The sequence below is a fragment of the Prionailurus bengalensis genome, chromosome E1 (assembly GCF_016509475.1).
Source record: "Prionailurus bengalensis isolate Pbe53 chromosome E1, Fcat_Pben_1.1_paternal_pri, whole genome shotgun sequence".
Classification (NCBI taxonomy): domain Eukaryota; kingdom Metazoa; phylum Chordata; class Mammalia; order Carnivora; family Felidae; genus Prionailurus; species Prionailurus bengalensis.
This window is the reverse complement of record NC_057347.1, coordinates 10,203,091-10,217,500: the sequence shown is the minus strand read 5'-3', so window position 1 is coordinate 10,217,500 and position 14,410 is coordinate 10,203,091. Positions and strand designations below refer to the sequence as shown.

Genomic DNA, 14,410 nt, shown 5'->3' with positions numbered 1-14,410 from the left:
TTTTCTGCCTTTCTGAGATTGCCCTGGGGGGGGGCGGCGCCTGGAGGGCTCAGTCAGTCAAGCATCCAACTCCTTATATCGGCTTGGGTCGTGATCTCGCTGTAATGAGATTGAGCCCCATGTCGGGCTCTGCGCTGACAGCTTGGGACTCTCTCTTTCCCTCTCTCTCTCTGCCCTCCCCCACTCGCACGCAAGCACTCTCTCTCAAATACACATAAAAAAAAGATTTCTCCAGAGTAAAGCAGCAGCTGGAGATTTGTGTGAGAAGGTGAGAAAGAGAATGTTATGTGTGCGTGTCTGTGTGTATCAACCCTGAGTATGAGAATCAACTCCAGCCGTAGGAAGGATGCATGTATGAAATAATCTTACTTTTGTCAGATTACATTCAAAGCAAGGCTTGTTAAACCATCCCATTTTCTTTCTTTCTTTTTTCTCTTTTTCTAAGCAGGCTCCACACCCAAAGTAGGCCTTGAACTCACAACTCAGAGATTAAGACTCGCATGCTCCACCAACTGAGCCGTCCAGGTTCCCTAAACCATCCCATTTTCTGTCTTGCTATCTGGAAATTACACAGAAACACTCTTGATTTCCTTTTATTCCCCAGCTTTCCTTTTTACTTTCACTTCAAGCATTAGCTTTTAATAAAGGCCTTCTAAAATGTTTTTTCCACCACAGTTTGTGGCATCTAAATATGCCTCTTCTCTCCCTCCTGTGTGTCCTCACTGCTGTTAACACTCCATCTCTTCCCTAGCAGCCAAGCTAGCTCTGTAGGCTCTCCCTTTCAATGCCACCCCCCTAAAAAAAAAAACAAAAAAACCACAAAACCCAAAAAACCCAACTTGCTCTCTCCAGTCAAAGCAATTTCCAATTCAATGTCCCTCCTACTGGAACCCCTCTTTCTCATTCCCTGGTCGCTCTACAAACAGGCTCCTTTATTCTTACTCTCCCACATCTCTCCCATAATCAGATCCTTCCTCGTGGTTCCTTTCTCAAGCCTAAACTTTGCTTTTCGTATTATGTATCACACTGTATCAAATGCAGACTTCATAATAATAGCTACAGTTTATCAACTACTCACTACGGCTGCTCTTCGGGCAAAGCGCAATGAAGCCTGCGCTACAGATGAGGGAGCCACGGCTCAGCTCTGGAACTGACCTGCCCAAAGTGAAGGGTGAGCAAGCAGCAGTTGTGCCCAGCTCCAAATAACGCCAGCTGTCTTTCCATGTCAGTACTTCCTCCACACTTCTCCCCAATCACTCCAAAGCAGTGTTTTCTTATACTCCAGACTGAAGTAGGAAAATACACAACAGTCTTCTTTTTTTCCTCTTGGGTTCCCCCCACCCACTCGAGGTTTTTTCAATTCATGGAAATATAATGTAAGTCTTATTAGCCCATCTGCTTTTTCTACTTGGCTTAAGACTGCAGGGTTATGCAGAAAGGTTTTTTTTGTCAGTTTTAGGACTCATCTTTTGGCGATAGGCTGCTTGGCATCTGCTCTAGCTAAGGGGCTATTAGGTTTTCCTTGAAAATAATAATAACATTAGTTGCCACAGAGTATTTATTATGTACCAGACAGTGTAGTAGAAGTGTGTTTGCTCATTTATCCTTAAAAAACTCTACGAAATAGGTAAATGACACTCACTTTACATATGAGAAACGTGGTTAAGAGAGTTTAAGTCATTTGTCGTAGTTAACTGTGGCAAGTAAGGGATACGGAAGTCCCAAGCCCCATGCTCTTAAACCTCTGAGTTGAACCCACTAATTACACAATCATCTCCTTTTACAACTGCCCCACGCTCTGCCAGCAGAATTCAAGAAATTCATGTCTGCCAGGCTAATCTGGAAAATATTCACAATAGCTGACGCAAGAGCCCTTGGACCTTCAGCTTATGGAAAAGCCTCAAGGTCACAACCCACACTGCAACAGAGATTTGGGGCAAGGGTCAGAAAAGGGCAAAGTAAAACCCTGGGAGAGTGGAGTAGGGAGATGTAGTGAGCAGAAGCTCTCAGGGTCTAGAAGAAGCACTTAGGTTGGAGGAAAGACAACCGTGGGAGAAATGGCCAGGGAGCCCAGGAGGAAGAGGAGGCCAGTGGGGAGCAGGTCTTGAAGGGCTGGCAGCCGCCACTGTGGGGGTCCGGGTCCGCGGAAAGTGCACTCACCGCCACTGGAAATTCTAGATACCATAACTACCCAGCTGGTGTCATGACACTCAGATAAAATAAACATTACCTGTCTACCTGTAATAGGTACCCTTTGCAATGATCATTCTTTCCAACCCCCTAAGGCACGAGGTGAGAGTACTGTACCCGCTGTTCAGAGGCAAGTGGCCCAGAGAGCTGACATTCCTTGCTGCAGCTTACATAGCTACGTAAGGGCAGAGATCCACATCTAGGTCTATTGTCTATTTGACTCAACAATAATGCTCTTTCCCCAAACCTCAGTTGCCCCAGTAAACACGACACATAAAAAGGTCATCCACAGTGTGCCTGTAGGCTTAGGTGTGGACAGATGCAATAGCACTAGCTGAAAATTACCGTCAATGAAAGCAAAGCTTACCGGTGGAGAGGCAAAACGACAAGACGGGGAGCTGCCACAGGAGCTGCCGGAGACAGAGCCAGCATACACGGGCACCGGGACCGGGCAGGCTGGGGGAAGAGACACGGATGAAGACAGACGTCACTCTGTACGGCACTTACACGGCTTGTCTAACAGAAAACCTGTCAAAACCACTACAGCTTCGGGGCGTCTGGGTGGCTCGGTCGGTTGAGCGTCCGACTTCAGCTCACGTCATGACCTCACAGTTGGCAGGTTCGAGCCCCACACCGGGCTCTGTGCTGACAGCTTGCTCAGAGCCCAGAGCCTGCTACAAATTCTGTGTCTCCTTCTCTCTCTGCCCCTCCCCCGCTCACGCTTTGTCTGTTTCTCAAAAATAAATAAATGTAGGGGCGCCTGGGTGGCTCAGTCGGTTAAGCATCTGACTTCAGCTCAGGTCATGATCTCGCGGTCCATGAGTTCGAGCCCTGCGTCGGGCTCTGGGCTGATGGCTCAGAGCGTGGAGCCTGTTTCAGATTCTGTGTCTCCTCTCTGAACCTCCCCCATTCATGCTCTGTCTCTCTCTGTCTCAAAAATAAATAAACGTTAAAAAAAATTTTTTTAAATAAATAAATAATTTAAAAAAAAAACAAAAAAAAAAACCCTACTACACCTTCATGTTGACCCCAAATTCACACTCACCAACTTATTACACCTCCCATGGATAAAACTGAAAATGCAGCAATTACTAAAACTGTTTCCACCCAGATTTGGGACGAACAACTGTAATTAAGTAAATACAGCTACGGGTATTTAAGAAAAGCTCAATGAAATCTTGAGAAGCACAATGAAATTAATTTTGTAACACAAAACACTAATTTTTCCTTAAGTCTGCACTTACTCTTCACGTAAAAATGCAAAAAAATGGGTACTCACATTTTTTCACTGGAACTTGCTCAAGAAAAGGATGGTTGAAAAATGCTTCTGTAAGGAAACAGGAGAATACAGCCTTTAAACTGATGCTGACCAGCAGACAGGTTAAACCTTTGTCAAAGAATTTAACAGAGTGTCTCTTCGATCATAATTATCATGAACTTCTTCACGTAGCCTCTATCTCTTTCAGTGTAAAAGCATATTATTTTCATAACTCATCTATAAAAATGATCAGATTGTAAGTAACTCTTAGTCAGTGAAAAATTAAGAATAGTAATTTGAGTTCTCAAAACACCCATTACCAACACGGGAAGCCCTGAGCTGCCGAAGCAGACACGTTCCCTGACACATGCCGTCCCTCAAGCAGCATCCCCACGGACGGCTGTGAGCAGGCCTTTCCTTCCTAAGCATGTGTATGAGGCACGGCTGTTGTAAACTGTCCCACGAGGCAATCCAGGCAGCTGACTTATGCAATAAATCCTATCCTTCTATCCCAGAAGAGAGATTCCTGCAGCTGGCTTCGTATTTTTTTAAAAACTCTAGGTTTGATTTAATTTCTCTGGTTATCCGCCAAGGACAAAATCGACACAAGCCTGCTAATTAGATAAAGATACATAAGCAGGTGAGTACACGGCAGTTTGTTATTTTAGTTTAGTTATTTTATTTTCGTACGTGTTTAGAGTGTTTCACTATTTCTTTAAAAACCCACAAAGAAAATCTCGTCTGTCATGAAGTCCCGGACCTGTGTGCTATTACATCTCGCAGAGCAGACAAGGAGAGCAGCACGGTACCAGCATGGAGGTCGAAAAGAGGCAATGCAAGACCAGGAGAAGCTTAACTCAGGATCTAACGTATCTTCCTTCTACTCTGACGGGTCCCATGAGTCCCGCTGCAAAGCATCGCCAAAAGCCACTCAGAGTAAATTATCAGTTACGAGACTTGCCAAGGAAATGTGGAAGCTTTTGAAGGAAAACGTGAGTTTTCTGAGTTCATTTTTAAGATTTTTAAAAAATGTTTATTTATTTTTGAGAGAGACAGAGTGTGAGTGGCGCAGGGGCAGAAAGAGAGGGAGACCCAGAATCGGAAGCAGGCTCCAGGCTCCAAGCTGTCAGCACAGAGCCCGATGCGGGGCTGGAACCCACGAACCGCGAGATCATGACCTGAGCCGAAGTCAGGCGCATAACCAACTGAGCCACCCAGATGCTCCCACCTGAGATCACTTTTAGAACAATCATTAATATACATATTATATTTTGTATATATATATACACACACACACACATATATATATATAATTTATATGCATATATAAATTATATAAATTATAGTTTGCCACATAAGATTTTTTATGCTGATTTTTACAAGGGGCATAATAGGGATGAAATAGAAAAGATTAAAAAAAGAACTGAATGCAAACACTCTGAAACCGCATTCCAAATCAATTGCCATGGTATGGAAAGTATATAAATATTTAATATAATCTATCATTTTTTTTTAAGTTGATTTATTTATTTTGAGAGACTGAGAGAGCACAAGCAGGGGAGGAGCAGAGAGAGGAGAGAGAGAATCCCAAGCAGGCTCCAAGCTGTCAGCTGTCAGCACGGAGCCTGACACGGGCCTTGATCTCACTGTGAGATCATGACCTGGGCTGAAATCACGAGTTGGACGCTTAACTGAATGAGCCACCAGGCGCCCCTATAATCTATAATTTTAAAACTATTATCCATGAACATATTGTTTCACTATTGACCCACATTTCTCATGGTTGTAGAGCAACTCTCAATTTCATTTCTCCATCTGAAAGATAAAAATATCTACCAAGTAGATTGCTGATATTTAACTCCAACTTTACAAAACTTTAATACATATTCAAGCTATTTCTTCTCTTCCCCTATATGGAAACTATTAGAGCCACTGTCTACTAAGAACATATGCTAGGACAATGTTTCACATACCAGGTCATTGAATCCACACAAACTTAATGCAAGGCATTACCTTCCTTGTATGGATAAGGAAATTCAAGCACATAAAGGTCATGTATCTTCTCTAGTGTCAAAGAGCTAGTAAGTTTAGAGACTAGATTTCAAACCCTGGTCTGTCTTATCCAGAAGCCTTTGTAGACTTCCACAATACACATTAACAGACCAAAATTCTGGAATAAGTTTTTGCAAATCGCTATTACTATTACGACTAATTACTATAGGAAAAATCAAACACTTTTTTTTTCCCTAAAAACATCAAGGTCAAGGTTAATTTAATAAGCATTTTCACTGAACATGTTTTATGGTTTTTCTGGTCTGACATTTAAGTTTGAGTCATGTTGTTTTTACACATGACTGCTAAGAACAGGATTGAAAAGACAATCTTTTACATGTTTACATTGATAAGAACAAGTTAGCAAACTGTGCCCCAAAGAGAAGCTGAGGCCCAAACAATTTCAGGGAAAAATTGCCTTTCAAAACCTTCAAGAACTGGATAATGCCTACAGTATTAAGCTTTCCAAGTTCTTTCATCACACAAGAGGTGGTAAAATATTATTTGAAAATAGACTGTGTTAACTTAAAATACTTAAAGTTTCAGCTTCAGTGATTAGATTGTAAAAGAAGAAAGGCTCAAAATCAATGATAGAAGCTTTGCCTTAAGACTCTAAAAATCTAGGGGCTCAGTCGGTTGAGCGTCCGACTTCAGCTCAGGTCATGATCTGGCGGTCTGTGAGTTCAAGCCCCAGGTCAGGCTCTGTGCTGACAGCTCAGAGCCTGGGGCCTGCTTTGGATTCTGCGTCTCCCTCTCTTTCTGCCCCTCCCCACCCCCCCACCCCCCCCCCGTCAAAAATAAACATTAAAAAAAAATTTTTTTTTAAAGTCTAAAAATCTAAAACCACCCACAGCTGCTCTCCTAAGGCCACGGTGAGAACCAAGTGGCCACAGAGCACATGTTCACAAGGGTCACTAACACGGAGCTGCCCCTCCCTGTCTCCCTAAACTCCATCTTTGAGGCCAGCGACTTTTCGACCAGGATTATGGAGTGTTTCTCTTCTCCTTCCTCCCAGACCTTCTCCCAAGTATACCCTCAGCCTAGACCTGTCCTCTGAACGCCAAGTGCCTTCTGACATCTACAGTTACACAAATGCGTATCTTCACTTTAACACAGTCAACCCCAAGTCCTGATTTGCCCCATATCCTGCTCCAGCCTTTCCTGTGTCTGTAACCAACAACTCCATTCCTTCACGTGCTCAGGCCAGAAACCCTGGAGTCCTCTTTGCGTCCTCTCTCTCTCTCACACCGCACACCCAATTCATCTGTAAACACTGCTGCTTCTACCTCCAAAAAGATCCAGTAGTCAACGGACTCCTCACCACTTCTGCTGTTATTATCCCAGCCTAAGTGAGCAACTGCCGTCTCCCGACTGGCCTCCCTCGTCGGTCCTCGGGCTACCTCCACACCCTTCACCAGAGTTCAAAACAAGCAACCAGAACGAGCCACTTGAAAACATCGGTCAGATCCCATTACTCCTCTGCTCAAACCCTCCCCAGCACACTGAGCGAAAGCCCCAGTCTTTAACTGGCCTTCTGACTGTTCCCCCAGTTTACAAGCCACGCTCCCAGCTTCGGGCATTTGTACTGGCTGTTCACTCCGCCTGGAAAGCTCTTCCCACAGATATGCACACCGCCCACTGCCCACTAGCTCACTATCCTGCCATCCATCAATCAAGTCTTTATTCAAAGGCCACTTTCTCAGAAAGGGCTTCCTTGGCTGCCTTATTTAAAATCTCCATCCCTTCCCCACCACATTTCTCTTCCTTCTTTTTCTCCACAGCACTTATCACCTTCTATATGGTTTATAATTATAGTTTATCATCTGTCTGCCTCCCCCCCAAGAGAATATATGCTACATGAGGACAGGGATTTTCTTTATTCCTCTATTTCCTGTACCTAGAACATAGCAAGCGCTCAATAAATATTTATAAAATAAGTGAAAGAAAAAAGACAAAGAGAAAGAAAGAAATTGACTTTAATTTTCTTCTTCTTTTTTTTTTTTTTGACTTTAATTTTCTTCTGAAAATTCCATAGCATCTTCTCAAAATCTTTTTAGGATACACAGAAATACAAAATTTGAAAATATTACTTACCAAAGTCCATTCTGTCTTTTTGGTTTCTCTGAAGCAAACCCAAGAGGAGATTAGCCAAATAAGGTGATGTTTCTCTGGGAATACTGGGAAAAAGGAAAAAAAAAAAAAAAAAAAAGGATCTAAGTGATGAGTTTATACATACTCGCTATATGACCTTGGCCTTCATTATGATAAAGGAAAAGGCAAATGCACTTTCACAAATACTACTTTTTATATGAAGATGATTGCAGTAAAACCACATTTCTTACAGGAGAAAAACAGAAACAAAAACCAAAGCACTAAGCAACTGTCTTTGAGAAAAAGCATCCGTCTGGGAATGTCCCTGCACTGTGCTTCTCAATATTATTTGTTTGAATGTCGGCAGCGATAAAGCACTTCACAAGGGCAGCCTGGAGTTTAACACCACTTTAGCTTGGCACTAATATCTGCTAGAGTTGTCTGTTAGAAAAGGAGCCACCTCCAATTCTGTCTGGAAGAGGGCATGGCTTAAACAAATGCAAGTGAGAAATAATCCAGCCTCTCAAAATCCAATAAGAAAAAGATAAAGCACACACGCACACAGAAACACATAAAACACAGAGTTCACTTAACGTTGTATTCACAGACAATAAAACCCAGTGTTAACCAAAACACATACCTAGGCATTAAGCTCCTATTTTTTTCATAAAACATCCTTAAGTCTTGAGGACTATTGGCCTGTTAAAAAAAAAAAAAAAAAAGGTTTTATTTCCTAAATAATGGGGGCAAAAATTTCAAATCATGTGATCCGTACTCATATTCTTGCCAAAGAACATAGACTCTGAACCTGAAAGTCATGGATTGCTAAAGGAACCACAGATGGGCACTAGGAACCTAAAAACCTCTAAAATTGGGCGCAAATTCTGCGTATCCAGGCATAATGTCTCTTTTCTGAGTTCAGCCTCCTAGAGGAGCCTGAAACTTAGAAAAAGTTAAGAATCAGTATTCTGGAGGTTACATTACCAAACAGGTACAGTTCTGTTGTGTAAAACTCAAGGTATATTTTACCTTAGGACTGTCAGGGGTTCAAGGGAGAGAACAAAGTATACCTACCTCTAACTTTTAGTCCCTCCACAGCAACAGGAAGGACGCTCAGAACAAGGGCTGCTGGCTTAGTGAAGCTGCCCGTACGTGACAAACCAGACTGAGAAAGTTAAGTGTCTACACTGGCTGTGTCACTGTTTAACACCATTTTGGGCAGATAATTTTACTTTGCTGCAGTTTTCAGATTCAAAAAACCTCTTTGAAACTGGGCAGTTATGAACTCAGGAGGGGTCATCATGATGAGTTCTAGAGGGCCTCTTTTTGACGGGATATGGGGGTGGGGTGGGAAGAAAAACCCAAAATAATTTCCATAAAGACTGAACAACTAACTCTCTCTCACCCAGCAGTGGTGGCAAGAGAGAGCTGAAGACAGTTTCCAGTTACCTTCCCAGACCAGGCCCAGCCCTCACCTGGGAGTGCAGGACCCCAAACCAAGCCAAGCAGGGAGCGCCGACATCACTGTTCACCCCCATTTCCCACCAGGCTGTCAGTCCGGACCCTGGCTAGTTTTCATCAGCTTGTAAACATACAACAGGCTTTATGCTCAGGCCAGGTACAAAGGGAAGGCAGGTTAAAAAAAAAAAAAAAAAAAAAAAAAGGAAAAGCAAAAGACATTCTAGCTCACTGTAGCAGTTTCTGCCTGTAAGAAAATCAAACTAAGTCACAAGGGAACCCAAAACACTGCTTTCAAAGTATTCCCCGTTCTAGAAGTCAGAGGCAACTGCAAAATGAGAAGATCCCAAAATTAAGCACATAAGTAAAAAGTCAGGCTACCTGAAAAGGTGGCTTTCCAACTAGGCATTGATATATCACCGTTCCTATGCTCCACAGGTCTGCCTTAGCATCATAATGTTGAGACATGATAACCTCAGGAGCCTGGGGATAGAAACATTCCACACACATGCATTATGTTATTTATATAATTAATATGCATAAATTAATTAACTGGTAAAGGTCATGCTCCTAACAGAACTACTGAAATAGGATCACATCATGACATTTCCCTGATCAGACGATCCTGCAGTGAACTTAAACCACATTCATACATTGGGGTTTCCTGGTAAATCGCAAAAACAATGTGGCATGAAAAGAAGCAATTTATAGAAACAAACATTTCTATATATTACCATGGACAGCAACACAGTAAGAGCATTAAGTTTATAATAAAGAAAAACACACACCAACTACAAGACAGAGGCTACTTCTGGGGTAGGAGAGTGGAAAATGGAAAGAGGGAAAGATATAAAGGACTCGGACTGTTTCTGAACGATTTTCCTCCTCTCTAGGAAAAAAAAAAAAAAAGATCAAGACAAACATGGCCAAATGTTAACTTTGTTAAATGTGGACAATAGGGACACAAGTTTTTTCCTGTCATTTGAAAGCTTTTAAAACAATATACAAACTATCATGAAAACACGGTAAAGGACTGTCTAAAAAGCAAAGACGTTTTCTCTTTTGCTTTGCACAGCTCTGTTCCCACCTCTCACTAGATGTTGCTTTTTAAAAATACCATCAATCTGGACAAATGTTAAATAGAAATGTCAAATATACCTAAAGCAGTGAAACTTTCTTTTCCACGTGTACCATTTTTATTTGTCGTGCCTAGTATGCTTCTGAGTCGACTCCCTTAAGAACTGGCCCAAGCACTCTCTCCATTCTCAAGGCGATGGTTCAAGCCTGAACGCATTTCATACTCAAGAAGTACAAACTCACTTTTAAGTGACATTAAATGATAAAGTTTATTGGATAAGCAGTAAAATTATGATCAAGAAAGTCAATCTAATTTAAAAAAGATTTTTTTAAACTTTGATTACTAGTTCCTTAATCTCAGAGTTGATTTAGATTAGAGGAAATCCTCATTGAACACAAACCCATTTTAAATTTTGAATTAAGATAGGCACACTGATGTACTTTGCAAAATTCTGAAGGCCCAGAATTAAGCTATTTCCAGGCCTGATGCTTCACATTAGTTCAGAAGTTTCATAGCCTTCCCCTATCAGACCTGAAAACATCCATATGAAAGGATAAAGGGGAGAACTAAGAATTTTCAGCTTTAAGTGTAACACTAATTGAAATACCATTTATTTATTTATTTGTTTGTTTGTTTATTTATTTATTTATTTATTTATTTATTTTGAGGAGAGGGGAGGGGCACAGAGAGGAAGAGAGAGAGAATCCCAAGCAGACTTTGCACTGGGGCTCAAACCCATGAACTGGGAGATCATGACCTGAGCTGAAATCAAGAATCAGATGCTTAACTGACTGAGCCACCCAGTGCCCTGAAAAACCTTCTGACACAGGGATCTTGTCAAGAGAAATAACATGCAAAAGATGAGCATGTTCATCCTATAAATGAAGAAATGCCCCCAAAAGGTTGTGGGTTTTTTTTCAAGTTTTCCCAAATATTACACATCAAGTGTAACATGACCATGCTTAATCAATTTTTATTTTCAGGGTAATCTAATAGGAAATTCCTACCATAATAACTAATTTCTTTTTTAATTTAAACTAGTGGGTAAAAGTGACTTTTATGGTCCACTATGTTAATAATTTTTTTTAATGTTTATTTTTGAGAGACAGAGAGCGAGCGAGAGAGTGTGAGCGTGAACAGGGGAGGGGCAGAGAGGGAGACACAGAATCCAAAGCAGGCTCCAGGCTCTGAGATGTCAGCACAGAGCCCGACGAGGGGCTCAAACTACAAGATAACGACCCAAGCCCAAGTCGGATGCTTAACTGACTGGCCCACCCGGGCACCCCCGGTCCACTGTGCTAAAGCAAAAGATGACTTATAGCATTATCAGTAACATAATCAATGTTAGTAATTATTGGCAATTACAAACGACAAGATAGACCATACATAAAATCCCATCTTACTTGGAAACTACCATTATACTTAAATCCCAGGGCTAAGGCGCCATCATCTACACATGTCAGGACAAAAAAAACCCTCACTCACCATGTACATTGGGGACCCACACAGGGTTGCGGCCATCATGTTACTATGCAGGTAACGAGCAAACCCAAAATCCGCTGTATCACAAAATAAAAAGGAGAAAAACAAACGATACTTTTACTCATGCTTGACACAGATCGTATCTTCAAGATACAAGAGGGCACAAGGAATTGTGAGAGATTTGCGGCTTATTGAATAAGCCTGTCTGCCAAAGAGAAAAGTTGCTACCTCAATTTCCACAGGCTAAAAAAACAGTGTTGGCCACCAGCTGAACAAGTCACTGCCCTGCCAGTCCTGAAACAAGGAGGGAACACCAAGCTTTGCAAGACAAAGTGCTAACTGTAACAGATGATTCATTAAGGCAGCTCTCACTAAATACGATACCAGGTATAGAATTTGAACTGGGTTTTTTTTTTTTGCCTTCTCCAGATCCATATGTAACACATGTGAAATCAGAAATTTCTTTAAATACTGGTAAGAAAAAAAAATTATATATATATATACATATATATATATATTTGTACTTTTTTGTACAAAAAGAAAAGCTTGAAAAATACCTACTATTACAAAAAAAAGAAAAAAAAAGAAAAAATGCCTATTATTAGAAACTGCTTGAAATAATTGTGACATACAAGAGCCAAAAAGGAAAGGCTGAGTTAAATGGTCTCTTCGACCCCTTGCGTTAAAATCCCATGAGTTGTAAAGAACCAGTGCCATTCCATTGCTGCCAGGACTGTAACACATCAGCTTCCCTCTGATGAGAAGCAGGATAGGGTTTGCTGCTGGGAGTCCATGGGCCCCTGGGTCCTAAGATTCAGCATGTGCTACCAGTAATGTAAAGTTTCCCATATCCAAATGCACCTCACTGAACTCAATAAAAATGCCCAAAGTGCATCAACAAAACCCGTCATTCTACAAAGCTGAACTGAAATCGTCCAAAACTAAGAAGTCTCAAAAGCGTCCTTTTGCATAAAACGCTATGTGGCCATTTACCTATTTTGATGCGAATACCACTGACGTTGGACTTTCTGCGATTGGCGTATGACAGCAAGATGTTCTGTGGTTTGAGATCCCTGTGGATTATTCCTTTGCTGTGCAGAATTCGCATGGCAGCTGCAATCTGATGCAGAAACACTCTAATAGTATCTTCGCTGAGAGTTCCCTTAGCTGGTAGAAAAGGAATTGCATAAATATTTAAGCACACAAACTCAAATACCATCTGCATCTTCTATCAACAGAATCGAGTTAAGAATGTAGGGGGAATAAGGAACCAGGTTTTTTTTCTTCCTTTTACTCTAATAATTTAAGTCTATGAAAAGACATCAGACACCTCAAACATTTTACACGATCTGTAGTAAAGAGAACTGATTTACATTTGCATTTCATTTCACTGGTGTTTTTCCTTTCCCATTTTTACTGTGAAGGTGTCCACATTACTGCACACACAACAGGTACTTTCCCTTAAGAAGACAAAAAGTCAAGTTCCCCTTCTTACTAGTCAAATATCTGGGATAAAGGTCCATATGTACTTCCAACAATTAACAAGAACACAAATTAAAGACAGGTGAAATCCTTGCATAGAGACCTGGACCTCACCACCACTTGCAGGTGTCAGGCAGGGATCCGTGTTCCCACATCTCCCTCCCCTCATCACCCCTGCCCTGCAACACTCCTGACCTACCACAGTATCTTTCACTACTGTAAAGAGACAGAATAAACATTATTGGAGGGTGCTCATCATTCAGTAAATCCTGAAGTGTGCCTGTGTGTATGCTGGAGCACGGAATGGTTAACAGCTGGGTCTGGAGTCAGGCTGCCTTTGCTCAAATCCCAGCTCCTCCTCCTACTTCCTGTGTGACCCTGGAAGATGAACCTTCTGTGCCTACTTCCTCATCTATAGAAAGCCAAAATCAGACTAACCACCTGGGGCTGTTGTGACCATCAAACAAGACAGCACCTTTAATAATGAAGACTTTAGAAAAAGCCTGGCACAGAGTAAGTACTCAAACATAGTCAGTACACAAATACAGACTTTTTATTCCTGTGGATCTCTAGAAGTCCCAAGTGTGATTCCTGGAATCTACATTAGGATTTAACATCCACGACCCTGTCTACTAAATCCTCTGTGAACATACTTCTGCCCTTACAACTCTAGAATATGTTCCACATGACCTTTCCATATGCAATTAAGAAGATAAAAATAACATTACATTTGGAAATGAAATATTATAGTTTTAAAATCATTTCAATGACATGTTATAATGACATTTTATGCCCTCAACACCCTCAAATAAAATATATCCTCTTGGTTTAAAAAATTATCAAATACTTTTTTCTGTGAGGGCTGTTCTTAACCTATCCCCCATTTTTATTCTTTGATGCTGTCAAAAAAGAAAGAAATCTAAATACACTAAAACATATAAAAAGTGATATCTCCCATATGCCATCCCTTAGAGATAAACACTGCTAAAAATATGGAGGGTATTCTTCCGGATCTCAGTGGGTGGGTCAAACCAATGATGGGAGTGTGGAGCTTTATTTTTGTAATGCCTACTTAAGTTACGTTGCAAAAATTAAAATGGGCAGTATTTGTTTTCTGTTTCATTCATTTACATTTTCATTTTAGGGATTAGAAACATTTTGTTACTTCAAATGATTGCAGATGCTTAGAACTTGTACTTTTGCCCCATGACATACAATTGAATACACTTAAAATTTATTTGCTTCAGAGTCCAAATTCTAATGCTGTTCTTGTGTGTTGGTGGGTGGGGGAAGGGGATTAATGATCTAACATAAGCTGT

General features: G+C 41.2%; 1 protein-coding gene across 4 annotated transcripts in view; it reads right to left on the bottom strand.

The window, feature by feature from the left end:
* The window catches only part of ULK2 (unc-51 like autophagy activating kinase 2), an 85,256-nt gene that overhangs the window by 54,338 nt on the left and 16,508 nt on the right, over nucleotides 1–14,410 (bottom strand). For all 4 annotated transcript variants that reach the window (XM_043583249.1, XM_043583252.1, XM_043583250.1 and 1 more), the window contains exons 6-12: nucleotides 12,603–12,776; nucleotides 11,613–11,686; nucleotides 9,431–9,532; nucleotides 8,232–8,290; nucleotides 7,595–7,677; nucleotides 3,470–3,517; nucleotides 2,558–2,646 (exon numbers count right to left, since the gene is read on the bottom strand). In XM_043583249.1, coding sequence (XP_043439184.1) covers nucleotides 2,558–2,646; nucleotides 3,470–3,517; nucleotides 7,595–7,677; nucleotides 8,232–8,290; nucleotides 9,431–9,532; nucleotides 11,613–11,686; nucleotides 12,603–12,776 — 629 coding nt within the window. The remainder of the gene's footprint in view (nucleotides 1–2,557; nucleotides 2,647–3,469; nucleotides 3,518–7,594; nucleotides 7,678–8,231; nucleotides 8,291–9,430; nucleotides 9,533–11,612; nucleotides 11,687–12,602; nucleotides 12,777–14,410) is intronic.